General features: G+C 48.5%; 1 protein-coding gene across 4 annotated transcripts in view; it reads left to right on the top strand.

Moving 5' to 3' along the window:
• ASAP2 (ArfGAP with SH3 domain, ankyrin repeat and PH domain 2) overlaps positions 1-27,687 on the top strand; it is a 158,573-nt gene that overhangs the window by 48,553 nt on the left and 82,333 nt on the right. For 3 of the 4 annotated variants that reach the window (XM_061433341.1, XM_061433340.1, XM_061433342.1), the window contains exon 3: positions 16,859-17,004. In XM_061433341.1, coding sequence (XP_061289325.1) covers positions 16,859-17,004 — 146 coding nt within the window. Of the gene's footprint in view, positions 1-8,469; positions 8,916-16,858; positions 17,005-27,687 lie in introns of those variants that run through there. The other variant, XM_061433343.1, reaches the window with a different exon arrangement.

Raw genomic sequence — 27,687 nt, 5'->3', positions numbered from 1 at the left:
AAGGAACCACAGGTATAGAGGGCTGGCTATAAATTATACCCTGATTAATCCCCGCCTTATTCAAGAGTCACCTGTAAAACAGACTCAGAGAACAAACTTACGGTTACCAGAGGGGGCAGATGGGGGAAAGAGGCAGGGAGTTTGGGATGGACATGTACACACTGCCATAAAGACATTAAAAAAGAGTCCCCTGTCATGTGAGCACAACTCTATTAGCTGCTCTGTCTCTCCTCCAGGGAGGGCTGTGCAGACCAAGACAGTGAAGAATAGTAGATTTCAGCTACAAAGATGATACTGCAGTTGAGAATAGCCAAGTATATTTAGGAACAGATTTAACAAAAGATATGTAAGAAACTGACATTGAAAACTACAAAATGCTGCTGACAGAAACTAGAGAAGACCTAAATAAATGAAGAGGTATATGGTGTGTGTGGGGGTTGGAAGACAATATTGTTAAGATGCCATTGCTTCTCAAATTGATGTTACTATTCAACACAATCCTAATCAAAATGTCAGCAGGGGAACTGACAAGCTGATTCTAAAAGTTAACAAATGCAGCCAAAACAGCCGAATATGTACATGGAACAAGGGAGCCACGACCCTCTCCCATCCCTTACACAAAATATTAATTTGAAATGGATCACAGATTTAAGTATAAAAGCTAAACCTACAAAACTTCTTGAAGAACACAGGAGGATATCTTTGCCCCCTGGAGTAGGCAAAAGTGTCTTGGGTAGGGCAAAGAGAGCTATAAACAAAGAAGAAAAAAAATGGGTAGACTTCATCAAAATGAAAATCTAACTTAGATAGTATCAAGAATAGCCTAACAGTTGAAGAGAAGTTGAAAATCTCATACTTGAAGAAACAGATTTAATAAGGCAATCAAAGCAAGGCTTTTCAGTAAGAATGAATGATTTGGATTCTTCAAGGGGCTAGGGAGGTTATTAAATTATTGAAATGGGCAAGTACTAGTGAAAAAGAACCGGTAAAAGGCTTGGAGATTTTTTTTTAAGCAACTTGTTGAAATGAAAACTAAGATTTGAGAAATGGCAAGCTACACACATAGGAAGACGGAATGAGTGGGGCCCCATGTTATGCGAACACAAGGAGCTGATGGACACTGAAATAGAAATTAAGAGCCAATGAGAATAAATTCAAGAGAGTCAATATTAGCATCCACCTTAAAGGAGCTCCAGAAGAGGGAAAAGAGAGTAGAAAGGGGGGAGTTTTTTTTAACTGATAGCTGAAAAAGAGTCCCTGGAACTAAAGAAAATTTCAGATCTCAGATTTAGAGAGTCCACTAAATTCTCAGGGAAATAAGTTTTATGTAAATGTGTGTGTACTAATATCCACATGTACATATATGTATGGGTGGATATGTGTGCATATCTCAAGACTTGTCCTCCTGTTGTGACATTAAGGATAAAGAGAAAATTAAAAATTTACCAAGATGGGGACAAAAGCTTATCCATAGGAGAAAATATTTGTTGAGGAAAATAGGCTAAAAATGAATGTTGCAGAGTTTTTACTTTATAGATATTTCTCCTCCCTTTACTTTGCATACTTTATGTGTTGTAATTATATTGATGTTAAGATGATTAGACAGGTGTTAATTGTTTACGACAAGTCCCAAATGCATGTGAAATAAGTTTAGGAAAGCCAAGAAGAGCTGGGAGCTAAGTTCCCCACTGAGCTGGCCCCCCACTAAACTGGAAAGCTTTTTGGGCCCGGAGTTTGTAGCACGGGGCTGCTGTGCCCTGGAGTAAGCACTTAGCGTCTTTTAGCCCTGGCTTCCTTGTCTCTGAAATAGTGCATTTAGGTTAGGATGCGGATCAGTGGTTCTCAGCCGGAGTGATTTGCCACCATCAACACAACACACACACACACTGACAACTGAAGAATGTGTGTGTGTGTGTTTCGTGCGTGCACACTCGCTATTGGTACCTAATGTTAGAGGCCAGGGATGCTGATGAAGGTCTTGTGACACACAGGACAGCCCCCAGCAAAGAATTATCTGGTCCCAGATGTCAGTAACGCAAGCTTGAGAAACCCCCGTCTAGATCCTCACAGTCCTCTGCAGCTCTCTTTTGAAATTTATTTTATTGAAGTATAGTTGATGAACAATGTTGTGTTAAATTCTGTGCAGCAGAGTGATTCAGGTGTACATATATACACATTCTTCTCCGTGCTTTTTCCATTATGGTTTATCACAGGATACTGAATGTAGTTTTCCGTGTGCTATACACAGTGGGACCTTGTTGTTTATCCTCGACAGCTTTTTAAAAAAAGCAACAAAAGAAAAACAAAACCACCACCATGCTTAGCTTGCCAATACGTAGGTGTTACCTGACTACCTGACAACCGCTGATTTTACGAAGGAAGGAAGTGGAGTTTTCAGTGACTAACACCTAGCTGGAAGTAAACATGTCGGGAAATTTTTATTAATTTTTTTTCCATAAACGTCAAAGACAAGAGTATAAAGCTTCCTCCACTTACGAGAGCCCTGACATTTGCTGAAACAAAGGTTTTTCAATACCCGAAAAGGTAGTCACCCCCCATAAAAAGCAATTTTCCTGGTTAAAGTGGGGGGTATACAGAATGATGATCGTCTTATGTTTTCGAACGTTTCTGTGTACCTTGGTGTTCTATACCTTTATACTCTTTGCAACACATGGTCCTCGTTTACAAAGAGGACGCTGAGGGCAAAGGCTGCAGGCGTTCTCTGGATGCTTCTGGCGCTCAGCCTCCTGCTGGCAGGGCTGGGATCAGTGGCCCCTCTGCTGCACGGCTGCCACTGTTGACCCTGTCAGGCTGTCTTCCAGATGTCAAGAAACCACTGAGAGATGGATGTCAGTTTCTTTGACAAACAGCAGATTGCAAAAAGTATCTTAAGAGATTGTTTTTTAATTGTGTTCACTTATAAACATTTGAGTTAATCATTTAAAGCTTGTGTAAAAGGGATATTTCATAGTCTGATCAGGTTCAAAAATGACCTTGAAGTCCTGCATTGAGACGTTGTTCTGATCAGAAATAATGTGAAGTCACGTGCACACGTCTGCGTGGCCGCTGCCCGCCTCGAGGAAGGACTTCCCGTGGCTCCCGAGGCCGGCCTGGGGCCCGGCAGGGCAGCTTTTCAGCAAACGAGCATTAGGAGGGGAAAGTGTGTGCACTTTGGCGTCCGGAAGCTGCCTGTATGAATTGAACACCACTGGTGGCTGATCTGCCTTTCTGACCTGTTGTGCGGAACGCATGCCTTAAACCTCATGACCTGCCCCCCCAGGGTCATTTTCTGAAACACGCCTCGGTGATGTCGCTTCTGTGCTCACAACTCTGCAGTGTTTCTTGGTTGTCCACATTGATGTTCGTGAAGTTCCAATACTTGAGAGAAATGAGGAAGGACATGCTTCTGTGGACTCCAAACATTTTAGGGAAATTGGACCAAAGCACGGGTGACAGGTTTCTCTTCCTGCGAAACTAGCCAAAAAGGGTAACATGCTAGAGTGGATTGTGAGGGGGAACTGGTCTTAACCTTTTCCAGATTCATTTGTCTGTGAAACTGCTGCTGCCTCCCTGAACCTGCCCCCACCTCGAGCCTCAGCGCAGTCAACAGGGCAGGAGACCAGACGCAGTCCCAGCTCCTGGCAGCCCCTAGACCCTAGACATCTGTGCAGAGTCCCTCCCGCCTCTCCACACCCTTCTTGGTGCACACGCAGCTCCATGTGTGCCCAGGTGCCACACTTTGTGTCCTCTTTCCCCGGCACACGCTCTTCCATCTGCTTGAAATGGCATTTTGCCACTTGGTTGGAAGGGAAACTGAGGCTTCAGGAGGTTGAGGCGTTTGCCTGGAATTTTGACACCGTATTCTGGGCACCAGCCTGGTCTTTCTGAAGCACCGCACAGAGCAGGCTGACCGTCAGCCTGACTTTGCAGGGGGGGGCCTCTATTTTTGTTGCCTTTTACCCATCTTTACATCATGCCAAGTTTGAGTTATTATAAGGCTGTGAGTCTGAATTTTTTTTTTTTTTTAAGCCAGAGTACTGATCCTGGAATCTTTATTTCAGAGCAAATGTTGTCTCCTTCAAAACAGTCACCCGAGGAAACCCTGTACCTTCTCATGTGAGCTGCTGACATAGTTCACAGCATTTTGGATCTCTTCTCTAGCACATTTTCTTGATTATATTTAGTAGGGGGATTTAAGGATAGATTAAACCGTTTTAGAAATAGATGTCAGAAGTAAGCCAGGCAGATTCAGTAAGGGTTTGAGCTGCTGGCGACGATTCGGTTAGGAGCGTTGTAACTACCGTCCTTCTGGCTCTGAAGACAGTTCCAGGAGGAGTCATCATAGTGGTTTGATCATCCTTCTTGTTGTTCAGTCACTAAGCCCTGTCCAACTCTTTGGGACCCCATGAACTGCAGCACGCCAGGCTTCCCTGTCTCCCGGAGTCTGCTCAAATTCATGTCCATTGAGTTGATGATGTCATCCAAACATCTCATCCTCTGTCATCCCCTTCTCCTCCTGCCCTCAATCTTTCCCAGCATCAGGGTCTTTTCCAGCGAGTCAGCTCTTTGCATCAGGTGGCCAAAGTATTGGAACTTGAGCGTCTATCCTTCCAATGAATACTCAGAGTTGATTTCCTTAGGCAGGTAGGAAGAACGCTCATTTTATGCACTATTAGAAGAACAGTGAAGATAATTTAGTATTTATGCCTCACACTGCCGTATACTTTTTTCTGTCTCATGTTCCTTAATTTATGTGCCAGAGGGACTTCTCTGCCAAGTCTCATGGTTGGAGGTGGGTTGGCCCCATCCGACCTGAGGGCTCTCCCAGGCTGGCCAGTGCCTCTTGCTGCAGGAGTGTGTCACCTCTGTGTCTGTGTCCCAAGTGGCTCTGCTCCTGGTCTGTCCACACGCTCTCCTGTCCCAGGCCTGCCCAGCCTTCCCCATCCAGCCAGGACCTGACACGGTACTGGCCTCCTTTCACTCTCTTGTATTAGTGTCCCGTGGCCACTGTAATTACCACAGGGTGCCTTAAAATGACAATGATTTATCTTCCAGCTCTGGAGATCAGGAGTCCAAGCTGATCTCACCAGGCTGAAATCACAGTGTGAGCTGGCTTCCTTCCCGGAGGCAGGGAGGTTTCCCTACCCTTTCCGGCTTCTAGAGGCCCCTGCGTTCCTCTACTCAAGGCCCCCTTCCATCTTCAGAGCCAGCCACGGCTGGTGCAGGCTTTCTCATGCTCCATCACTGTCTTCCTCTGCCCGGGGCTGCCATAACAGTGCCACTGGCTGGGGGGCTTAAACCTCAGACATTTGTCTCACAATTCTGGAGCCTGGAAGGCCAAGGTCAGGGCTCCGGTGTGCTCATGTTCTTGTGAAGGCTCCCTTCCTGGCTTACAGACGGTCATCTCCGCACATGGTAGAGAGCGAGATGGAGAGTGTAGGCGTCCTAGAGCTGGTGGGCTCTCTGGTGTCTCTTTTTATTAGTGTGAGGACACTAATCCCATCTTGAGGCTCTGTCCCCCTGATCACATCTAAACCTAATCACTTCCCAAAGGACTGGCCCCCAAGTATCATCAAACTGGGGGTTCTGGCTTTGGGGGTGGGGGAGTGGCTCACGGCTCAGGCCCCAGCAACACTGCCTCTTCCCTCGTCCCGTGGTTACGTCGGGGGAGCCCCCCGGGATAATCCCAGATAAGCCTCCCGGCTCAGCTGAGCTGATTAACAACTCAAATTCCATCTGCAACCTCAGATGGCAGCACACCCTACCGTCCCCCCTCCAGGGATTAGGAGGTGGATGTCTTTGTGGGGGAGGAGACAGCGTTCTGCTGACCACACTTCCCCTCTGAATTTTGAGTTTTGAGGTCAAAACTGAAAGAGACTCTAATATGCAGACTCTGTTCACTCTTTAAATCTTGCTCTTTATTGTTCCCTAAGAGTTTTATATCTCTTGGTCTTTGCCCTCCAATTAGATGACAAGCCCTGAGGTCCGTGACCCATTCTGAGAGGCAGTGTGGTTTAATGGGTATCAGAATCCTGAAGGCTAAGTGGGTGGTGCTGCTCAGAAAGTCACTGGGGAGTGTCGTTTACTATTCTGAGCCTCAGTTGCTGCACTTGTAAAATGAGAATGTTAATATTTCACAGGCCTGTTAGTGACAGCGAGCTGAGATAACATGGAAAAGTGAGAGACGTGATTCTGGACATACAGTGAGGCAGGTGCAAATGTACTTCTTGTGTGTTCCTTGCAGTGGCCGGCATGGAGGCTGGCAGATACACAGTGCGTGCTGGTAATACTCATTTGTATATTGTTATGTTTCTCCTGTAGGTTCTCACAGTGTCCTCTTAGCACAGGAGAGATAAACTTATAATCCTACTTTTCTAAAATCCTTTTTTAAAATTGGAGTATCGTTGCTTTACATCCCGTATCAGTTTCTGCTGTACAGCAGAGTGACTGGGAAATTTAGATCGACAGACAGCTTCCTTGAAGTAAACGTAGGTTTAATTAATAAGGGTTCCCGAGATGGCTCAGGTGGTAAAGAATCTGCCCACCACATAGGAGACCTGGGTCATATGTATACATATATCCCCACTTTTTTGGATTTCCTTCCCATTTAGGTCACTGCAGAGCACTGAGTAGAGTTTAAGCTTGCAATTTTAGCTGTAAACAGGATGTATATAGATTTGTGTATGAAGAAGGGGAGGCAGTCGAGATGTCTCGGAGCAACCAGCTGTGCTATTTACAGCCTGTGAGCAAAGAATGGTTTTTAGCACCTGAGTGCATATCTACCCAGTAACCTCAGGATTGCCTCTTGGCCTGTAAAAGCTTTTAATATTTCTCTCTGGCTTTTAGGAAAAGTTTGCCGACCCTTGTCTCAGAGCAGTGGTTCTGACATGTGAGAGTGCCCCAGAACCCCTTGCAGGTCTTGTCAAAGCCCAGGCTGCTGGTCTCTGCCTTCAGGAGCTTCTGGCTCAGTCAGTCCAGGATGGGGCCTGAGTATGTTCCACATGAATGAGTTCCCAGGTGATGCTGAAGCTGCTAGTCTTGAGAATACACCCCACCCCCACTTTAAACATTGGACCATGCCCCCATATATGCAAAACAATTTTCTCGCACAATAACAAGTATATTATGTTTGCTCCCAGTTTCCAAAAGGATATCAACACAGCTAGATGTTGTTTTTCTCTAGATTGTCTTGTGTACAGGTTTACAAAAGCAGTTACTATGATGATTTGTTGAGAAACTGTTTCCACAGTAATTTTTCCCACCTAAAATAGACTGCTGTCTGACCTCTTAAAAAAAAACAACAGTTCATATTTATTCTAATCCTTTCTTAGTCTAGACTTTTCGCAGTCTCTTTCTCTGCTCTTAGGTGCTTTCCCCCCTGCCGGGAAGTCGATGCCAACATTTTTCAGCTGTTTGACATATCAGTGGGTGGAAAATTCATCTTAATCGAAAAGGAAGCAACAGAAGATTTTCATTTTCACTTCTCTAGAATTCCTCTAGCTTAAAAGTTTGGAGCTATTTTTACCGAGAGTGAGATATTCCTTCTTTACCCTTAGTCTGAATATCCTAGAGAAATTGGCACATCCTTGAAGTAAAAAGTACAAAGAAAGAAATGCTAATTTTTCTTGAGACCCTTATTATCTACCACCTACAAAATAAAATGAGTTCAACTTTGTTTCTCTCTGTTATTTGCAATGCTAAAAAGAATGTGGCTGTTAACACAGAGAATTATTTTTATTACCATATCATAATTAGGATAGAACGATTCAAAAATATATGTAATTATTTAGGTAGTGAAGTGTAATGTGCATTAAGCAGGTAGTATATCTGGCATGATTTTCCACCTGTTACATGAGAAAATAAGTTATAATCCTCAGTGCTTGTCAAGAATAAGGTGAAACTGGTATTTTGTTACTTTGTTGTGGCATTGAGAACTGGAGCCTGGAGTTTTTAGAAAGAAATTTGGCCATGCATATCAAGAAAAAAGGGAAGCACTGATTCATTGGAAAAGACTCTGATACTGCGAAAGATTGAAGGCAAAAGGAGAGAAGGGCAGCAGAGGATGAGATGGTTAAATAGCATCAGTGAGTCAGTGGACATGAGTTTGAGCAAACTCCAGGAGATAGTGAAGGACAGGGAAGCCTGGTGTGCTGCAGTCCATGGAGTCGCAAAGAGTCAGATGCAACTTCGTGACTGAACAACAACTACATCAAGAAAAATAAAATCATTTTTGGGGAAAGGCACAAAGATGCTACTTGCATTACTTATCAACGTGAAAACCTGAAAGCCTCCTATAACTAAGTCAGAATATAGCTCCTTGATGGAATAATGGTTATATAGCAACATGAAGAAAAATGCTTATGGTGAAACTTTCAGACAATAAAACTGAGACTACAAAATATGTGTATACCATTATCTGTGATTTAAAAAAGAATAGATTGTAATCCATGATGATAAAGCGAAGAAAGTACATCTGTTGAAGCACTTTTATAAATTTAAGAATGGAAACAATAATAATAATAATCTGACACTCATATAAAGTGTCGTTTATAGGCCAAACCCTCTTCTGAATAAATACATTGAGTCCTCACGCTGTGAGTTAGGTAATTCCATTGTAGATGAGGTCCCTGAGCCGTAGAGGAGTGACTGACCCAGGGCTGTCCAGCTGGCAGTTAGAGGAACTGAGATTCAAAACCAGGTCTGCTTCCCAGGCTCTCCTGTGACCATGGCAACCTAGAGACACTGCCTGGGGCACAGGGGTGATGGGGTGCCAGCGGGGAAACACTGGGCAGTAATGCCGTGGGGGCGTCCTAGACCTCATCCGGCTGAGCCGGAGTGGCTCTGATGAAAAACCTCCCGGTGGTCTGGTTGGTCACACGTTCACTGTGAGCCTGCATGTGACCGGCGTGCCAGAGGTGAGCACAAGTGACCTTCGGGAAGTGTGTAGGTAGTGGCCCCACTACCTGCTGTTGTTAGAGCAGCTTTCTAAGAGGAGACCCACATGAGAGCCGGAACCCCGTGGCGGTGGCGGGGGACGTGGGAAGGCCCTGGGATGTCTTCACTTGCAGGGCGTGGGGGCGAGCAGAGGGTGCATCTGAAGGCTTTCTTAGAATGAGGAAGTGAGAGGATTCCCTGCCCCTCTCTCTGGGGTAGTTTCAAGATAGCAGGTTTTGACTCAGGTCTGAGGGAGAAGTTAGCTGGGGGATCAGCCCCGGGGTGAGCTGGTCGTCGAAAGGGCTCCAGCAGAAAGAGGACTGGCGGGTAGCCTGGTGTCTCTAGGGCAGTTTAAGGGGGAGCTGGAGTCGTGGACTCGAAGACTTTGAGGTGTCTTCCAGGGACAAGGCTCTGAGCTCCTAGTTGTCTCTTCTCTGCTGGTTAAAAACAGTGACTGGAACTTAGATGGCTAATTTGTGGAATCCCAGCAACTGTGATCAACATATTAATCATGGAAGGATAGCGCATCTGAAGGAAGGCTAAGATCTGTGACTTAACGTCCCAAGTATTAACATGAATCATGTGTGGTTTGTACGTAATCAGGTATGATCACACATAATTAAATATGATTAACATGGTCATATTTTGGGGGTAGGGCATTTATGCTGGTCTAGGCTAGGGCTTTTTTACCTGGTGTGTTGGGTCTATGGACAGGCCTAAAGGGTCCATGCATCCCAAAATCTGTATGAAAAATTATGTCAGGATACCTTTTCCTGAAGAGAGAATCTACAACGTTCTACTGATTTTTATTGTACATCATCCAGTCCCTTGGACTGCAAGGAGATCAAACCCATCAGTCCTAAAGGCAATCAACCCTGAATATTCAGTGGAAAGAACTGAAGCTGAAGCTCCAATACTTTGGCCACCTGATGCGAAGAGCCAACTCATTAAAAAAGACCCTGAGGCTGGGAAAGATTGAGGGCAGGAGGAGAAGGGGACGACAGAGGATGAAATGGTTGAATGGCATCACCAACTCAATGGACATGGATGTGAACAGGCTCTGGGAGATGGTGAAGGACAGGGAAGCCCGGCATGTTGCAGTCCATGGGGTTGCAGAGTCGGACACACAAAGAGCGACTGAACAACAACATCCAGTAGATAGGTCTCGATTTCTCACCCCCTCCCCACCTCCCCAACCCCGGGTATGCTGCTGCACCAATTTTATACAGAGGTGACTGGGGTTGTGTTCAGTTAGTTGCACAGACTCCAAGTGTCATTTTTAAATTTTTATTTAACTGTTTATTTAACTGCACCACTTATGCGGGATCGTAGTTCCTCAACCAGGAGTCAAACCGACGCTTGCACTGGACCACCAGGGAAGTCCCCCCAAGTGTCATTTTGTTGCCATTGATATAGGGCAGGATCAAAGAATATCAGGTGATCACAGGCAACAGTTGACACATTTTAATAGCTTGCACCGTGACCTTCTGAACTGATTATTGGCTTCCTGTGCCAGACATCCGCAGCGGTGACATCCAAAGGTCTCCATAAGTCAGAGGGGACACCCCAGGGAAGTCTTCATGGAAGTGAGTTCCGTGTGAAGTTTTGAAAGTAGGAGGGGCCCGGTGTGTTGCAGAGAGCAGAGGACATGGTGAGACCTAGGGGCGAGGCCGTCTTTCCAGATGCCTGTGCGCCTGGCTTGAGCGGGACCCAGAGGGCTTGTGATAAAGGACAGGAGTTCTCACCAGCCCTCCTGGTGGCAGGTGCTTGCGTCTCATGAGGGACGATGCAGGTACTCAGGCCAGCTTGCAGAGGCTGTGTCTGTCATGTCAGCTGGCCCAGGAGAAGCTGGTCCAGAAAGACGGATTCTGGTCATCTCAGAGGCACAGAGAGCCAGGGTCAGTGAGCTGTTGTATCTGGCATTTCAGATTTCTCTCTTTTATTTATTCCTTGCATTGTTGTCTGATGATAAAGATAATATGAGCTTAGTTTAGAGCATTTTAAAAAATCCAGAAAAGCAGTGGATCAAAGTCAGGGTCCAGTGCATGCCCGCCTCTCTGAGATGGGAGGGGCTGGGCTGTACTCCTAGTCTGAGGTTCCCAGGCTGTGACTCTGGCCAAACAGAATTGCCACCTGGCCCCGCAGACTGTCTCCTCCAAGAAATGCCCTCTTGAGGAGGACACAGCGATGCACAGGAAAGCACCTGGCTTGCACCAGCTGCCAGGTACAGAGCACCTGCTCTTTTAACACCACCTTAGCATTTTGATGTTCTTTCCTTTCAGCCTTTTGCCTACGTTTTACATTTTTAAAAAATTGAGATGAAATATATAGTTCTGTGTCCTGCCTTTTTTTAGCTTGGCATTCTGTCCCGACCATATTCCTACATCATGATGTTGAAAGCTTACATAATATTCCATTTTATAAGAGATACTCTTAACCATTTCCATATCGTTCGAGCTTCATGCAGTTTCAGCTTATCAGTGGTTCCCTATATATATCTCTAAGCACTGGATTATTTCTTTGGGATAAATTTCTAGAAATAAGAGGGAATGACAGACAACAACGTTTGAAAAACTTTTCATGCAGATTACCAAATTGTGAATGGAAAGATTGTTATCTGGGATGACTCCAGAAATAAACGTTCTAAAAATGGTTTTCTCCCATGGGGTGTTCACAGGGTTGAGATTCTGTTAGGCAGAGAGGATTATCTTTGACTCCGGGAAACTGCTTTCCCATGTGCTGTTTGCCGAGAGTCAGATCTGGAACCAGGGATGTGCAGGGCCCACGGCCTGAGGGCAAGTGGCCCGGCCTCCTTGCCATTGAGTTGTGCAGGTTCTCCTGATGACACAGTTGTGGCTCACATTTGAATGTTAATCATCCTCTAGGTAGGGTTTTTAAAAAGCTGTGACTGTAGAGAATGTATTTCTCTCCTAAAATGCACCCTTGGTGGAGCTGTCTGCATGGATGCTGGGTGTGTGCAGTATCTGCTTGGATTTGCTTCCGCCTGACCCGTGAGTGGCTGGTGGGCTGGAGGGTCCCAGTCAAGGGGAACACCGACGGGCTGCCTTCCCCCACCCCCACCCACACCCCCGTTTCTCTCTAGTCAGGGCTTTTGGAACTTTGGGTCACTGGTGCATGTGCTTGGCCTGGAGGATTGTAGCACATGCCTGTGTTAGCCTAGAGCTGGGAATAGTGACTGTGTGACGAGCAAGTGAAGAAACGTTTCCCCGCATGCTTGGGGGGACTTGGGAGGACTGGGCACTGGGAAAGCTGAGTTCTAGTTCTCTAGCTGCATCAAACTAGCTTGTGTGAAGCTGAGCAAGTCAGTGCCCTCCCTGAGTTTTGGTGTCCTTGTCTGTGCAGAGGGAGTCTCTGTCCTGGTTTCTTTTCAGGATCCTCCAGACTGTCAAGACCCCAGGAATGGCCGTGGGTGGGTGGGACAGTGAGGCCAGTGCTCTCCTGAGATGGCCTTGCGTCAGGAGCTGGGTGCTGGCGGGCACTTGCAGACTGGGACAGTGGTCACAGCCTCTGCACACACGGGACCCTTCAGCCATTCCTCTGGGGTCAGTCAGTACCTTCCTGTTCCTGCTCGTCTCTCTTTGGTAGCACTAGGCGGGCGGTTGGCTTCCCCGACATGCTGTGGTCCATCCAGTGGGAGTAAAAAGGCTGCCCTTTTTCCTTTTGGATCCAACATTTTGCTTGAACGGCATGCACTGGGCCTCTTCCTCGTATCAGTTTTTAAACTGACATAATCAAGTAAACTAAAAGGCACCCAGCAAGGCCCGGTCTTCACCCCTGGACACACTATGTGCACCTGTCCGCTGGCCTCACGGCAGCTCTTCCTGCAAGAGTCTCTGATTGCACCCCCTTTGACGGATTGGTGGAGGGTCTGACCTTGGTGCAGTGAGGTGGGGGAAATGGGAGGGCGGCCGGCCAGGGGAGAACTGGGGTCTCACCTGCTGTGGTCTCAGGGATTCACATTCTCATCCTCTCAAGCCCGTCCCGCGTCGGAGTTTCTTGGCCCTGGATCATGAATGAGAACCAGTGAAGATGCAGCTGAGCAAGGAGGAGGTGGGGAGTGAGCTCTTCTGAGAGGGACAGCCTTCACAGTGCTCTAAATAGGAGATGAGAGACCCGGGTTGGGCTCTTTCCAGAAACTTGATTCCCAAGCCATTTATTTTAGGTTCCTATTTTAAATTTAGTTTTGGCAAAAGAAAAATAAAGCAGCTCAATGACTTTCTCTAGTAGGAACATCTCAAACTTTGGGTGATGTGGACCAGTAGGCCAGACAGACAATACATTATGTGTGAAGAGTTTACCGTCCTGATGGTGGGCACCAGGCCCAGCTGTTTCAGGGAGACGCCCGCATGGGCTGTGGTCATTTTTCAGGAAGCTTTTCAAGTGTGTTTGCAAGAAGAGAAATTGGTCTTAAAAACCTCACCTCGATCAGTGTGTGAAGAGGTTCCTGTTGACCTAAGCTGGGACAGTTTTGCACATCAAAAGACAGTGATTGCAGTGGATCAGAACGCTTGAAGTATAAATACATGAGGTCATGGTGACAGTGATGGTCCAGAACGCTCATTAATCACCATTGGGGTTGCTGGAATCAGTGCATTATTTTGAAGGTTGAAAAGGGAAAGAATTTTTATGAAAAAAAGTGACCTATACCAGGTGGTCAGTTAAAAGGCCCAGAAGGAGGAATGAGAGGAAGTGCGTCTGTCCTTCCTGGCCTTGCTGGCTGTTTGTCCTCTGTGCCGGGTTGGTTGACTACCCCTGGAGAGAAGGCAGCATCCTTTCTCCCAAGGTTGTCCCAGGCTGGGGGCAGCCTGCATGAATAGAGGATGGACTTGACCCCTGACCCACCTTCTTGTGTGATCTCGGGCAGATCATATAGACCCTCTGAACCCTACTTCACTCAGCAGATAACAAGGGATGCTGCAGCTGGTACCATGTAGTGTCATTAGGTTTAATTGAATGAAAGGCTTGTGCGCCACTTAACTGCCTTGACTGAAAACTGACACCCCCTCTCCCTGCTCACCCAGAGCAGCTGTGAGGGTCCAAGTGTGTTGTGAAGGCAGCACGTGGCTCCCGAGGTGACTGTAGCCTCCGAGTTCCTGTCTGACTCAATGGGGGCAGGGGTGGGGGGTGGCGATAGTGACATCAGCCCCAGACATCTGCTGGTGGCCGCCACACCCTTACAGAACCACACGGAATTGCCCACGTCTTGACCGCCAGTTTTTAAATAGTTACAAAACGGTGTGTGGTTTGAAAGGACCTGCCCCTCACTGTTGGCCGTGTGTTCTAGAATTATAGGGCAAAGGAGGAGTAGCCGATCTGCCTCTGAAATGGAATTTAAAAAATATAAAACTTGCATGCCTTTGGCTTTGGCAAGGTAAGCTATTTTTAGAATGGCCTGCACAGCAGGGAGACCTCGAATGGGCTTTGGGGTCAGGCAGACTCGGGTTTTGCATCCCAGCTCAGCCACTTTCTGCCCTGCTTCCGTGGACAGTTTCCTCTCAGCGTTGTGAGAAGTCATGCATTCACGTGTAGGTTGTTGTGAGATCTGGAAGAACTGTGGACGTTGTCTGTGCTCAATGTGGATGACATCTGTGCTGCTCTTCACCGTTGTCACGGCTGCTGGCGTGTGCTGGGTGTGGGTGAGCGGGATCCTCCCCTCATTCTTTGATTCTTACCTTCTCCTTGCGAGTGTCTCACAGCAGGTCTTTGTCCTTCACGTGGCCCTGCCTGTAGCCCCGTGAGAGTAAATGCATGTGTTCCCAGGTCATCTGTGTTTACTAGGAGGTACAGACTCCAAGGTCTGGACCTGCTAAGGGCTCTTCCAGCTTTACCGCCTGTTCAGCACAGGGTGGGCTGTGTGTGTGTGTGTGTGTGTTGCTGAGTATAGTCTCAGAAAGAAAAGAAAGTGAAACTCGCTCAGTCGTGTCTGACTCTTTGTGACCCTGTGGACTGTAGCCCACCAGGCTCCTCCATCCATGGGATTCTCCAGTCAAGAATACTGGAGTGGGTTGCCATTTCCTTCTCCAGGGGATCTTCTTGAGCCAGGGATCGAACCCGGGTCTCCCGCATTGCAGGCAGACGCTTTACCATCTGAGCCACCAGGGAAGCCCACAGATACATACAATGCATCCAGAACTCTCAGGCTCTTTTCTAGCATAGAAGATAGTCGTAATAGAAAGAAGGAAAAGGACTGAAGTGGTAGAATTAGTGTTCTCTTGTCTTTGTTAGATACTCAGGGGAATCCCGTAAGGCACCCACATGACCCTGATGAAAGCCGAGGGCCCAGTGCCTGCCGGCAGGTGGGTGGGCGCACCATCAGTGTATCCTGGGGTCCAGCTCAGGCCCAGGGCCGCCTTCCATGAGGACGTGTCCCCTGTAGGTCCCAGCACTGCTGACAGTGGTCCCGTTTCCCTGAGGAGGACTTTGGGGGGGCCACAGGTGGTTTTTCAGGATCCATTCTTTGGTGAAGGAGCTGCAGCACGGGGCTTTCTGTGGTCACCTGGCAGCCTGGGCTGTCCTTGTGAGGCAGCAGTCTGGAGACGTGGCTGACGTTGCCTAGTGTGGTTCACGTGCAGGCTGACACGCCCGCCCTCCCGCCCTAATACAACTGTATAGTTGTGTCACATTTCTGACTGGAGCCATGGAACTCCATGTGCCCATGCCAGGAGGCTGTTTTATTACAGACTGGCGGGTTCATTTAAAAATGCTGGCCCTGAAGTGAGGGCTCACATCCAGCCACATTGGCTAACCAGAATTCCGTGTCCCCTTCCCACCCTGCTTCTAACCCTGAGATGGGACTCTGGCTTCTGCAATTTGACAAGGATCCATGTATGATTTTGATGTCCCACGGGGCCTGGGACCCTCAGAGTTGGAGACTCAGAACCTAGGCTTTTCACGCATTAAGCTACTGCTGCCTTGGAGCCTAATGGTGATAAAACACCTTCAGATGGGTGACCAGGGTTTGCTTTTTTCATTCAGACAACACATATGTGGTCTTACATCTCAAGCACAAAGATGAATAAGACTTAGTCCCTCCCCTGTAAGCACCCGGTGTGTTGGGGACCACGCTTCCCAGGTGGTTGCATGCTTACCATGCTGAGTACAAGGCCAGGATGGTGTTGAGGACATGGGTGGGGGCATGGAAGGCCTGGAGAGGAGGGCAGGGCTCCCGGGCAGAGGGTATGTCATGAGGAGAGGTGCCCCAGCCTGTGCTCCAAGGACTGTGGCTCGCCTGTGTTGCAGGAGAAGCCAGGGTGTGTGGCTGGCTGAGTGTCCTACCAGAGGCTGGGTTCCAGGAGAGGACTAGGGCTATGGGCTGCGAGTCCTGCAATCATGTGTGCCGTGAGGGGTGGAGGGGGCGTCGCCTTGGGATTTCATCGCATCAGTTAGAGATTGTGGGGCCATGGGGGGAGGTCCCCTTGGGATCTCATCACATCAGCTGGAGACCATGGGACTTGTGTGAGGTGCCTCCCTCCTGGTCATCCTGCTTGTTCTTTGGGGTCTGTTGCTGGCGTGATTGGGGGCTTCCCTGGTGGCTCAAGTGGTAAAGAATCCTCCTGCCAATGTAGGAGATACACGTTTGATCCCTGGGTCAGGAAAATAACCTCAAGGAGAAAATGGCAACCCGCTTGAGTATTCTTGCCTGGGAAATACCATGGACAGAGGAGCCTGGTGAGCTACAGTCCATAGGGTCGCAGAGTCAGACACAACTGAGCACTCACACACGCACGCTGCTCCGATGGGTGGTTGTTGGGACGGCAGAGTTATTTCTGTCCCTGGTGCAACTTGATTTTTCTCAGATTTTCAGGCTTTTAACAGGTCCAATTTTGCTCACACGTCAGGACCTGGCAGAGGGCAGGCCTGGAGTGCTGATGCCCTGACCGTGCCTCTCCCGTTACTGTTGCAGCACACGTGGAAAACGAGGAGCAGTACACACAGGCGCTGGAGAAGTTCGGGGGCAACTGCGTGTGCAGAGATGACCCGGACCTGGGGAGCGCGTTCCTCAAGTTCTCAGTGTTTACAAAGGAGCTGACGGCGCTGTTCAAAAACCTGGTGAGTGTCATGAGCGTGCAGGTGGTGCGGAAAGTGCCGGCCGACGCTCTGGCCAGGAAGGGGGCTCCATAGATGGTAATTGAGGTTTGCCTGATGAACGAGGAATATGTTTCCTACCTGCAGTACCTAAAAGAATTATATTTTCTATGTACGTTAGGTCACTTTGGAATAATTTTAGAATTGCAATTTTTACTCTAGTGAGACTTTTTTAAAATTTTACTCGGTGTTTTACAGGTGCACAGCTCAGGCTCAAAATGGATAAATGCATTCATCTTCTTAAGGGGCTCTGAGTTCAATTTTCAGTAGTTTCTTAACTGGGCAGAGTAAGCCTGTTTCTGGTGATTAAAGTAGGTATTTAAACTTCCAGGATTTAATAGATGTGTTTCAAACTCATCTTACACAGCAAGGTAACCTTTAATCAAAGCCCAGAAATGACCGTGAATATTTAAAGGCCATTCATGCTCCCAAATGCAGAACCTAAGAAAAAAACTCACTTTTTAAAGCAAACGGAAGTATGGACTGAGTAGTTCCTGCCTGTGGTAGGAGCTGGGTAAAACGGGGTGAATGGGCTCTTTCTTGTGCTTGGCAGCCCTGTGTCACCCCCGTTATGGGAGCCGAATTCTGAAGAAGTGGGCAGCCTGAGAGGGAGGGGGTGTGACCCTTTGGGCGGTTTCTTCCATGAGGGGAATGTACTCGGGGATGGTCCCGGCATCTCTTTCCTGTTTTTCTCTCCTTAGCTTCTCCCAGAGGTCATGGACAACCAGACCAGGTCAAGAACTCAATAATGCTTTCTGTGTAGGTCACAAACAACAGCGTCTTTTCCATTTGTCCTGTCAGCAAGCTCATAACAAGTGAGAAACGAGCTCCTCATTCTTGCAGTGGTGATGGTGGCTGGTTTGGACATCTGGCCTTGGAAGGGCGGAGACAAGGGACCACAGCGTGGGGGTTAATAACCAGGAGGGGAGAGGACCATATCATTATGGCTCTCTCGGTCTCTCTCCGTGTCCTCTCTCGTGAAATGTTTCAGTTGGAAATGGTAAGAGTAAGAAGCCGTTGCTGTGCTGAAGTTCTTTACTCGGGTTAATCTGGAGCCTCTTGGGGCTGTTGTCATGTTTGTCTCCCGTTTGTCAGGTGACAGGCTGATGGCACGCGGACCATACCTGGAGCCCGGCGCCCCCCTTCCAGCCCCACTCCCTCCCCGGGCACCGGCACTTGGCTTGTTAGGGCCTCACCGCTGAGTCACAGGGGAACTTTTCTTTCCTTCCCCCACCCCCCCAACTGGAGAAACTGCATGGTCGCTGGGGAGTTCTCTTTAGACACTGACATGCGGGGGGTCTTCTAGTGTAAAACCAGCCTGCGGACTAATCCCCCAAGCCCCTAATCCCCCAGCCCCTCGGGAGGTAAGCCCCTTTCTGTCTCACTGAGCTGCCAGCCAGCTGCCACATGCCTCCCTCTTAAATATGAATGAACTGCCCCCAGAATCAAAGAGACCAAAATAAACAGAAGGAAGATCTGAGGGGGGAACAGACAATGCACAGAACAGAAGATAACTTTAAAGAAGCTGCATTTAATTCCTCAAAAGAAATTGGAAGGGAGAGTGGGATACAGCTTGTCATTAAAGAGGGGGAGACAGTTAATGTAGGAAAATGTGACATTGGAAATCCTACAAGAAGGGATAGAGTAAGCCAAGTCTCTCAAAAATAGATCAAAAGGACCAACCAAGGCCAACAAGTAGGGGAGCAGTTAAAGGATGGGTCGGGGATTAATCCTCAAGGTCCATTGTCCAACTGACAGGCGTTTTACAATAAGAGACTAGGAGAGAGAAGAGGACAACCAAGTGAAGCTGCGTGTGAGCTCAACCGAGTGTAAGACAGTTCCTGAAACTAGATGGAAGGGCCCAGGGCAGTGAGGGAAAGGACCTGCCCACCCCAAGGCATCCCCTCCGAAGTGGTGAGAGACCTTAAATGCCTTCAGAAAGCATCACCATGGCACTGGCTGTCTCAACAGTAACCCTGCTGCTGCTGCTGTGTCACTTCAGTCGTGTCCAACTCTGTGCGACCCCATAGACGGCAGCCCACCAGGCTCCCCCGTCCCTGGGATTCTCCAGGCAAGAGCACTGGAGTGGGTTGCCATTTCCTTCTCCAATGCATGAAAGTGAAAAGTGAAGGTGAAGTCGCTCAGTCGTGTCTGACTCTTCGCGACCTCATGGACTGCAGCCTACCAGGCTCCTCCATCCATGGGATTTTCTAGGCAAGAGTACTGGAGTGGGGTGCCATCGCCTTCTCCGCAACAGTAACCCTGGAAACTTTGAAAGGTCTGGAACGTTGCTGCTAAAATCCTGGGGAACATAGTCTAACCTAGAATGAGACCCAGCACCTGAGCGTGAAAGTGGACTTAAGAGACGTTTCAGGCATGCAAAGCTCCCAAGCGTCATTTCTCTGAAACTCCTAGAGGTTGTGCTTGAGCACCGTGAAGAGGGAAGCCAAAAAAGAGGAAGATGTGTGAGTCAGGGACCAGGATCCAACCAGAAAAAAAAGCAGTAAAAGGGGTCCCACGAGGACGGAGAAGGGAAAAGTCAGCGCCGCGACTGAGCGGGCGGCGTGGAGGCAGGAAAGGGAGGCCAGGGGCCAGGGTCTGTCCCCCACCCCAAGCAGCCAGCCCTGGGTCTTCTTTCAGCTGATCTCCACTCGGGTTTTCTCAGCTGTGAGATGGAGATGATGACGCCATGCCTGGTTTTGTTAGGAGCACAGCCAGTTGCTTTTGCATATCTTAGCTTATTTCATCCTTGTAACAATCCCATAAGGTGAGTCAGTATTGTCCCCACTTTGAAGGTTAGGTAACTGAGGCCCTCCTGGTTTAAAGAGCTCATCTTCCTCCCGGCGGCTTGCAGTCCTTGCCAGCCTTTGGACGTGCGCCTCCAGGTGTAGACGAGCCCACCTGCATCGATCCATATGGTGGATCCTACGTGAAGTAGCTTGTCCTCAGCTTTAACATGAGCAGCCGCGCAGCTAGACAAAAGCAGCCCCTTCGTTTCTTGATTTTCTGCAAAACTAAAAGCAGAGCAGGGCCTGGACATTGTGACGCATACGCTGCCACGTGCGGCCACTACCCCATGGTTCTGCCACCCAGGGCACATCAGAATCCCCGCCAGGGACAGTTAGGAGTCACATCTGGGTCTTAAAACCCCAATCCCATGCCCTTTCCTCTTGGTATTTAAAGGAATTTAGGCCCCTTGTCACCTCCTTGGGAGGAAAAAGGGACAGAACAAAAGGGAAGGCAATGCAGGGAAAAATGTGGCATAAAGACAGGCCCCTGGGTTGTATTGCTGCAGCCGTGAGGCGCCTGACACCGCAGCTGCCTCATCCTGAAACAGGGGTGAGAAAACCACCGCCTCACCTGGCCAGCATCAGGATAACAGGGATCAGTGGGAACAGCTGTTGGTAAATTAGAAACCCAGCACACAGGTGTCATGTCTGTGTTACTGTGGTCAGGTAACTTATTACAGGGCTTCCCTGGTGGCTCAGACGGTAAAGAACCTGTCTACAATGCAGGAGACATGGGTTCGATCCCTGGGTCAGGAAGATCCCCTGGAGAAGGGAATGGCAACCCACTCCAGCATTCTTGCCTGGAGAATTCCATGTACCGAGGAGCCTGATGGGCTACAGCCCATGGGGTTGCCAAAGAGTCAGACACGACTGAGTGACTAAGCAAAAGCAATTTACTACAGCTCAGACAGCAGTAGCTCTGAGTCCAGGTGCATAACTGTCATTTTGGTTTTTACTTTTTACTATCCTGTTTCCAAGCAGATATCTTATTTGTGTGCAAATTCGCGTTCCCAGGCCAGGTGCCCCTGTCAGGGTTGGTGCTGCAGGTCTGTGGCCTTAGGGATGCCAAGGGGCCTCTAAGAAGCTATCACTGAGAGTGAGCTGCTTATAGGAGAATTCTCCTTTTTTGGTATTTTGTATACCATTCTTACTCCTATTTTGGTCAAATCTGTTCTATCTCTTGTTTTAAAAGCCTGGCTTTTGCTTTTCTCTCAGGCATTCAAAAACCATTTCAATTCCACATGGCCAAGACCTTCAGTTTTACCTCCTCGTCCAGAAAGAATAATTACCACCTACCTGCTCTTCAGGATGAAAGAATGTTTATAAAGCAGTTAGAACATCTCCCAGAGAAAAGCTAACTTAATAGAGAGGGATGATTTTGTTACTAATGGGTGAGATTCTCACCTTCAGAGAGGCTGTGAATTCTCTCTGCAGTAATTCAGGAGAAAGCAAAAAGCAAGGTTGCCCCCAGAAATGTAACAGGTGTGAAGTCAGGCTGGTGATAAAGTCAGTGCAGTTTCCTGTGTTCCTCGAAAGGTTTTTCAGGGCTGCTTCAGTGTTACAAGCGTGCCTTCTGAATGCATTTGACTCAGTTCTAATCGGATGGATGAACCTAGGGCCTATTCTACACAGTGAAGTCAGTCAGAAAGAGAAAGACAAATACTGTTTATTAATGCATATATATGGAATCTAGAAAGAGGGTACTGACGAGCCTGTTTGCAGGGCAGAGGTGGAAACGCAGACATAGAGAAGAGACTTGCGAGCACCAGAGGGTGGAAGGAGAGGGTGGGATGAATTGAGAGAGTAGCATTGAAACATATACATTACCATGTGTAAAATTAGAGAGCTGCTGGAAATTTGCTGTATGGCGCAGGTGGCTCAAGTCCAGTGCTCAGTGACAAGCCAGGGGGTGGGCTGGGCTGGGAGGTGGGAGGGAGGTTCAAGAGGGAGGGTGCATAGGTATACGAATGACTGATTTCATGCTGGTGTTTGGCAGAAGCCAGGGCTTCCCTGGTGGCTCAGTGGTAAAGAATCCGCCTGCAATGTGGAGACCTGGGTTTGATCCCTGGGTCGGGAAGATCCCCTGGAGGAGGGCACGGAAGCTCACTCACTCCAGTCCTCTTTCCAGGAGAATCTCATGGACTGAGGGGCCTGGCAGGCTACAGTCCATAAGGTTGCAGAGAGTCGGACATGGTTGACTGAGCAAAAGCCAACACGATATTGTAAAGCAGTGTTCCTCCAATTAAAAATAATTTTTAAAATAAGTGGCCTTTTAGTGAGGGGCTGCGTGAAAGGACAGATTTCCTGAAAGTTCAGTTGCAGGTATGTCGTGTCCAGCTCTGTTTTCAGAGAAAGGCTCATGAAACACATACCCTCAGATCATAAACCTGCCCCAGGTGATAGCATGGCCCAGGAAGGAGCTCCAGGGTGAGAGCTGACAGTGGCCCGGGGGTTGAGGAATTTCACTTCACTCACATGGAAAGAGGAACCTAAAGTCCCACTGACCAACGTGTACGGAAGTTAAAAAAAAATTTTTTTTTAATACACGATTGGAATTAGAAGACGTAAATAGCAACAGAGCAAAGAGCTAGTAAGGTTGTTGGGAAGAGTGTGGCTTTGTCCCTGTGATGCAGGCAAGGCCCGACAGGGAGGCCTGAGGCAGTAGATGCTGATTCTCCACAATAACAAAGCTCATCGCGTTTTGCTCAATGTGGAGCTCACTTAAGCAGAGGCCCTCAGCCTCAATGATCCCGTAAACTTTCTCCTGTTTTCGTGTCTACTGAAAATGTCTTACATTCTTTCTCTTCTTAAAGCATTTTTAAAAATTGCAATAGAGTTAATTTACAGCGTTGTGTTAGTTTCAGTGTGTAGCAGAGTGATCCAGTTACAGAGGTATATTCTTTTTCAGATTCTTCTCCTTTGTAGGTTATTATAAGACTCTGACTATAGTTCCCTGTACAGCCTGTTGTTCCTGTGTTTTATCTGTAGTGTGTGTGTGTTAATTCCAAACTCCAAATGTGCCCCTGTCCCCGCTGTCTCCTCTGATAACCGTAAGTTTGCTTTCTATGTCTGTTTTCCATTTGTTTTCAAATGCCCTACAGTATTTATTCAGCGGAGGCATTGATCGTAATTTCATCTTTAGAGGAGGAAGGTTTACCATTGTCTCAGTTCAGTTCAGTCGCTCAGTCATGTCCGACTCTTTGTGACCCCATGGACTGCAGCATTCCCTGTCCACATCCCCAACTCTGTAATTTACTTAAACTCATGTCCATTGAGTCAGTGATGCCATCCAACCATCTCATCCTCTGTCGTCCCCTTCTCTTCCCGCCTTCAATCTCTCCCAGCGTCAGGGTCTTTTCCAGTGAGTCAGTTCTTCATATCAGGTGGCCAAAGGATTGGAGTTTCAGCTTCAGCATCAGTCCTTCCAATGAATATTCAGGACTGATCCCCTTTAGAATAGACTGGTTTGATCTCCTTGCAGTCCAAGGGACTCTCAAGAGTCTTCTCCAACACCACAGTTCAAAAGCATCAATTCTTCGGTGCTCAGCTTTCTTTACAGTCCACCTCTCACATCCATACATGACTACTGGAAAAACCATAGCTTTGACTAGACAGACCTTTGTTGGCAAAGTAATGTTGTACAGTTGTCTAGGGCATAAATTAAGGAGCTGTGCTGAACTCTAGAGAAACCCCCCCAGTGCCTGGTACCTGCTGTGTAGGAGTAACTGCCCTTAGACTGGTGTCAGACTGTCAGATTTCCATTTTCAAGGTCTGTTTTTTTTTTTTTTTTAATATCCTGACACTGTTTGCCGTGCTAATTGCTGGTCTCCACCTCTCTTAGTGCCTGCTTCCCCAGCACTGTGAGCTGGAGAACGCCATGACCAGCTGCTTAGGTTGTACACAGAGTAGGAGTCTGTGATGTCTGAATGGGAGGGCTTGAAGGCTGGGGCTTTCCTAGGGGAACAGAGTTCTGGATGGACCTACTGACAGTCATGTTGGACACCTGGAAACCTCTGCTGTGAATGATTTTTGTCTGGCCTGATACATGCTTGGAAATTCTCTTCACTGAAGAAGACCCTTGAGAGTGCCTTGGACAGCAAGGAGATCAAACCAGCCAATCCTGAAGGAAATCAGCCCTGAATATTCACTGGAAGGAAACTGATGCTGAAGCTGAAGCTTCAATGCTTTGGCCACCTGATGCGAAGAGCTGACTTGTTGGAAAAGACCCTGGTTGATGGGAAAGATTGAAGACAGAAGAAAAGGGCAAGAGAGGATGAGATGGTTGGATGGCATCACCGACTCAATGGACATGAGTTTGAGCAGACTCCGGGAGATGGGGAAGGACAGGGAAGCCTGGCGTGCTGCAGTCCGTGGTATTGTAGAGTTGGACACAACTGAATGACTGAACAAGAACACCACAAGACTTTAGCACTGCAAGCTGTTTCCTATACTTACAGATTCCTGACCCAAATGAGAGCATGTCCTTAGTCTGACCAAAACAACAAAAGCAGTAGGGCCTCTTACTGTCAGAGCCTGTGTTTGGTTGCAGCACAGACACTACTGTGTACGCGTTGTACTTCGATTCTTTTTTTTTTTTTTTCAGAAAGGCAGGGCCACTTCATTGTAACTCCTATGGTACACTGACTCCTCAAGGTCAGAGAGGGTGGGAAAAGCCCTGGAGGGGCGGGCCCAGGAGGAGAGCTCAGCTGAGAAGAGTGAGCGAGTGCCTGTTGAGGGCACCCAGTTCCCTGGGCAGGAAGCACTCACTGCTCCCATCAGGGCTACTTTGATTAGGATGCTGTGTGGGCCGGCCCAGCCCTGTACGAATGCCGCGGAGGCCTGCGGTGCGACCTCAGAAGGTGTCGAGGTGACTCTCACAGCCTCGGGTGCTTGGGTCCTCGGTAGAGGTGGGTGGGGGTTCTAGGGGCTATCCCAGGGTCCGTCCACGTCCAGGCCCTTCGCCAAGTTCATGAACACATCCCTTACCTTAAAAGTGAAAGTGTTCGTCGCTCAGTGTGTCCGACCCTTTGTGACCCCTTGGACTGTAGACTGCCAGGCTCCTCTGACCATGGGATTTTCCAGGCCAAACATACTGGAGCAGGTTGCCATTTCTTTCTCCAGGGGATCTTCCTGACCCAGGGATCAAACCCCTGTCTCCTGCATTGCAGGCAGATTCTTTACCCCTGGAGCTACCAGGGAAGCCCTGCTTTAAACCTAAAATTCGACAAGCTACATCGGTACTTGTAAATTCTGGTTTACAAAGCTCTTGGACATCATTTGTTTCATTTGCCATCCCCAGAGCCTCGTCTTGCCCTCAGAGAGCCCTAGCCTTGCACTCAAATGGAGTCAACTGGAGCTACTAAGAAACGCAGGACCCCACCCCGGACCCCCAGGCCCTTGTCCGCTAGGCCTGCCGAACTCCATTTTTCCAGGGCACAAATCAGCCCATTCTAGTCTGAGAAGCATCACCTGAGAGCAGAAATTCTCGAAGTATGGTCCGTGGACCAGCAGCAGCAGCATTTGCAACCAGTTAAAAGACACAGGCCCCACATACACCTACTGAATCGTGGTTCTCGAGCTTCACCCAATGACAGCACCTGAACAGCTGCTAGAACACTCTCTGCTGGGCACCGTCTCCCAGAGTTCACCCTCCATTCGCATTTATCAGTCCTGGTGACACTGAGCTTGGTGTCGGAACCAGCTGTGCTAAGGACAGCCCAGTGGACCACTTCCCATCTTCCCCCGGGGAGACTGATGCCAGGATACCAGAGTGTACACTTGTCTGTGTGTCCACCCTCAAGTTCTCAGAGCTGATGCGTTGGAAAAGGTGCTTAAGTTTTTGGTGATGGCTTAACTCAGCAGTTTTAATGTCACGTGGGTTTTAGAAGACACTGTGGATTGATGAGTCCTGGGCTTTTCTGTGCCGGCCCCCGCGCCTCTCAGAGTTGACCACACGGCTGTAGGTGGGCTGCGGTGGGTCGTTTCATCATCTGCTCCCCAGTGGAAGAGGGTCGCTGTTTTCTCTGCACTTAAAACCTGAAAGATCAAAGCGGAGTGACTGCCAGAGACGCAGCGCTAAAGGCAGAAACCGGGTCAGCTGTCTCCCCTCTTTCTTGTGTGAAAGTTGCCAGTGTTTTTGGCAGCTGCCTGGTTTTGATCTTTCAGTTTGCGTTAAACACTCAGGAACTGCTTGGGCTCCCCATCTCCCTTTTTAATTAAACAAACCATCAGAGTGACTCTGCTGCCAAGAACCAGGCCTGGGTGCGTGTGTTCATGAGGGCCCCATGTGAGAGAGCACGCAAGACACTGTGTGGTGTGTGCACGTGTGTGCATGCGTGGTGGGCTTTCGGCAGTGTTTTCACCAGCCCCTGGGGAGAAATCTCCAAAAATGAAAGTGGCCTAGGTGGTTTTCCTTTGTCAGGTTTTCCTGTGTGTCTCTGAGGAACTGCTCTATGGACTGGAAATAGGGAACCCCGATGTAGACGGCACATCATGGAGGGTGGGCACCTCCAGGGGGAGCAGGTGTTCGGCCTTCCAACCCAGGAATGGAACCCAGATGTCCTGCATCACAGGCAGATTCGTTACCGTCTGAGCTACCAGGGAAGGAGGCCCTTTGTAAGATCTGTAGCAGCTCCCAGATTGGGAAGAACTCAGAAACTTGTGGATAAGCCAGGTGATGGAAAACTGTTTCACAGGAATGGGAGGGAGCCACTGATGCAACAACACTGATGGCTCTCAAAGCAAGGATGAAAAAAGCCGGCAGAAAGCAGTGCACGGTGTAGGATTTCACGTATGTGAAGCCCTGGAAAATGCAGGTTACTCTGTGAAGACAGAAGCAGATCAGCTGTTGCCTGGAGATGGAGGAATGAGCAGCTGGGAGGTAGGGATTGCAGAAAGGCCCCGGGGGTGACGGTGCATTAACTATCTGGATTTGGGCAGTGGTTTTCTGGGTGCGTGTACGCATCGTAACGCCCACACTAATGTGGGCAGATTATTGTACTGAGACATCAGTTACACCTCAGAGCTGCTTAACGTTTTCTTGAGGTTGCTCATGTAAAGCACTGCTGTCCACCAGAACCGTGTGTCGATGGACGTGGTCTGCATCTGCTCTATCCAGTATCAGAAGCCACTCACCACCCGTGGCTCTTGTGCACCTGAAACATGCTAGCACAGCTGAGGAACTCAGTTTCTAACTTGATTCAGTTTTAAGCCACTTCACTTTGGATGGGCCTGTGTAGCTAGTGTCTTTTGTAATGGACTGCACAGGTGTAAAGCCTTTCCTACTACTGTAACACACCCTGCAGCGCACACACATGCATGCACACACACACACACTCGCTCTCTCCCTCTCTCCCTGCCCCGGGTCTCAGGCTCCAGCTCCTGGAGAAGACTTCGCAGCTCCAGGCGGGTGCAGCCTGTTTCCTCCGTGCATGTCCTTGGCTCATGCCAAAGCCTCTGCTAGGAATGCCCTTGTTCGAAGCAGTGAGATCTGAGGTCTTTGAGCTCTCCGCCCTCCCACACAGAGGTGTGCACGTGTGAACAGGTTTTTGCCCTTCTTGAAGTCTTGACTTTACCTCCTTAACTCTGTGATTTCCAGTAGTCATGTATGGATGTGAGAGTTGGACTAAAAAGAAAGATGAGCACCAAAGAATTGATGCTTTTGAACTGTGGTGTTGGAGAGGACTCTTGAGAGTCCCTTGAACTGCAAGGAGATCCAACCAGTCCATCCTAAAGGAAGTCAGTCCTGAATATCCATTGGAAGGACTGATGTTGAAGCTGAAGCTCCAATCCTTTGGCCACCTGATGCAAAGAACTGACTCATTGGAAAAGACCCTGATACTGGGAAAGATAGAAGGCA

This window comes from Bos javanicus, chromosome 11, assembly GCF_032452875.1.
Source record: "Bos javanicus breed banteng chromosome 11, ARS-OSU_banteng_1.0, whole genome shotgun sequence".
NCBI classification, from domain to species: Eukaryota; Metazoa; Chordata; class Mammalia; order Artiodactyla; family Bovidae; genus Bos; species Bos javanicus.
This window is presented reverse-complemented; position numbering and strand designations above follow the sequence as displayed.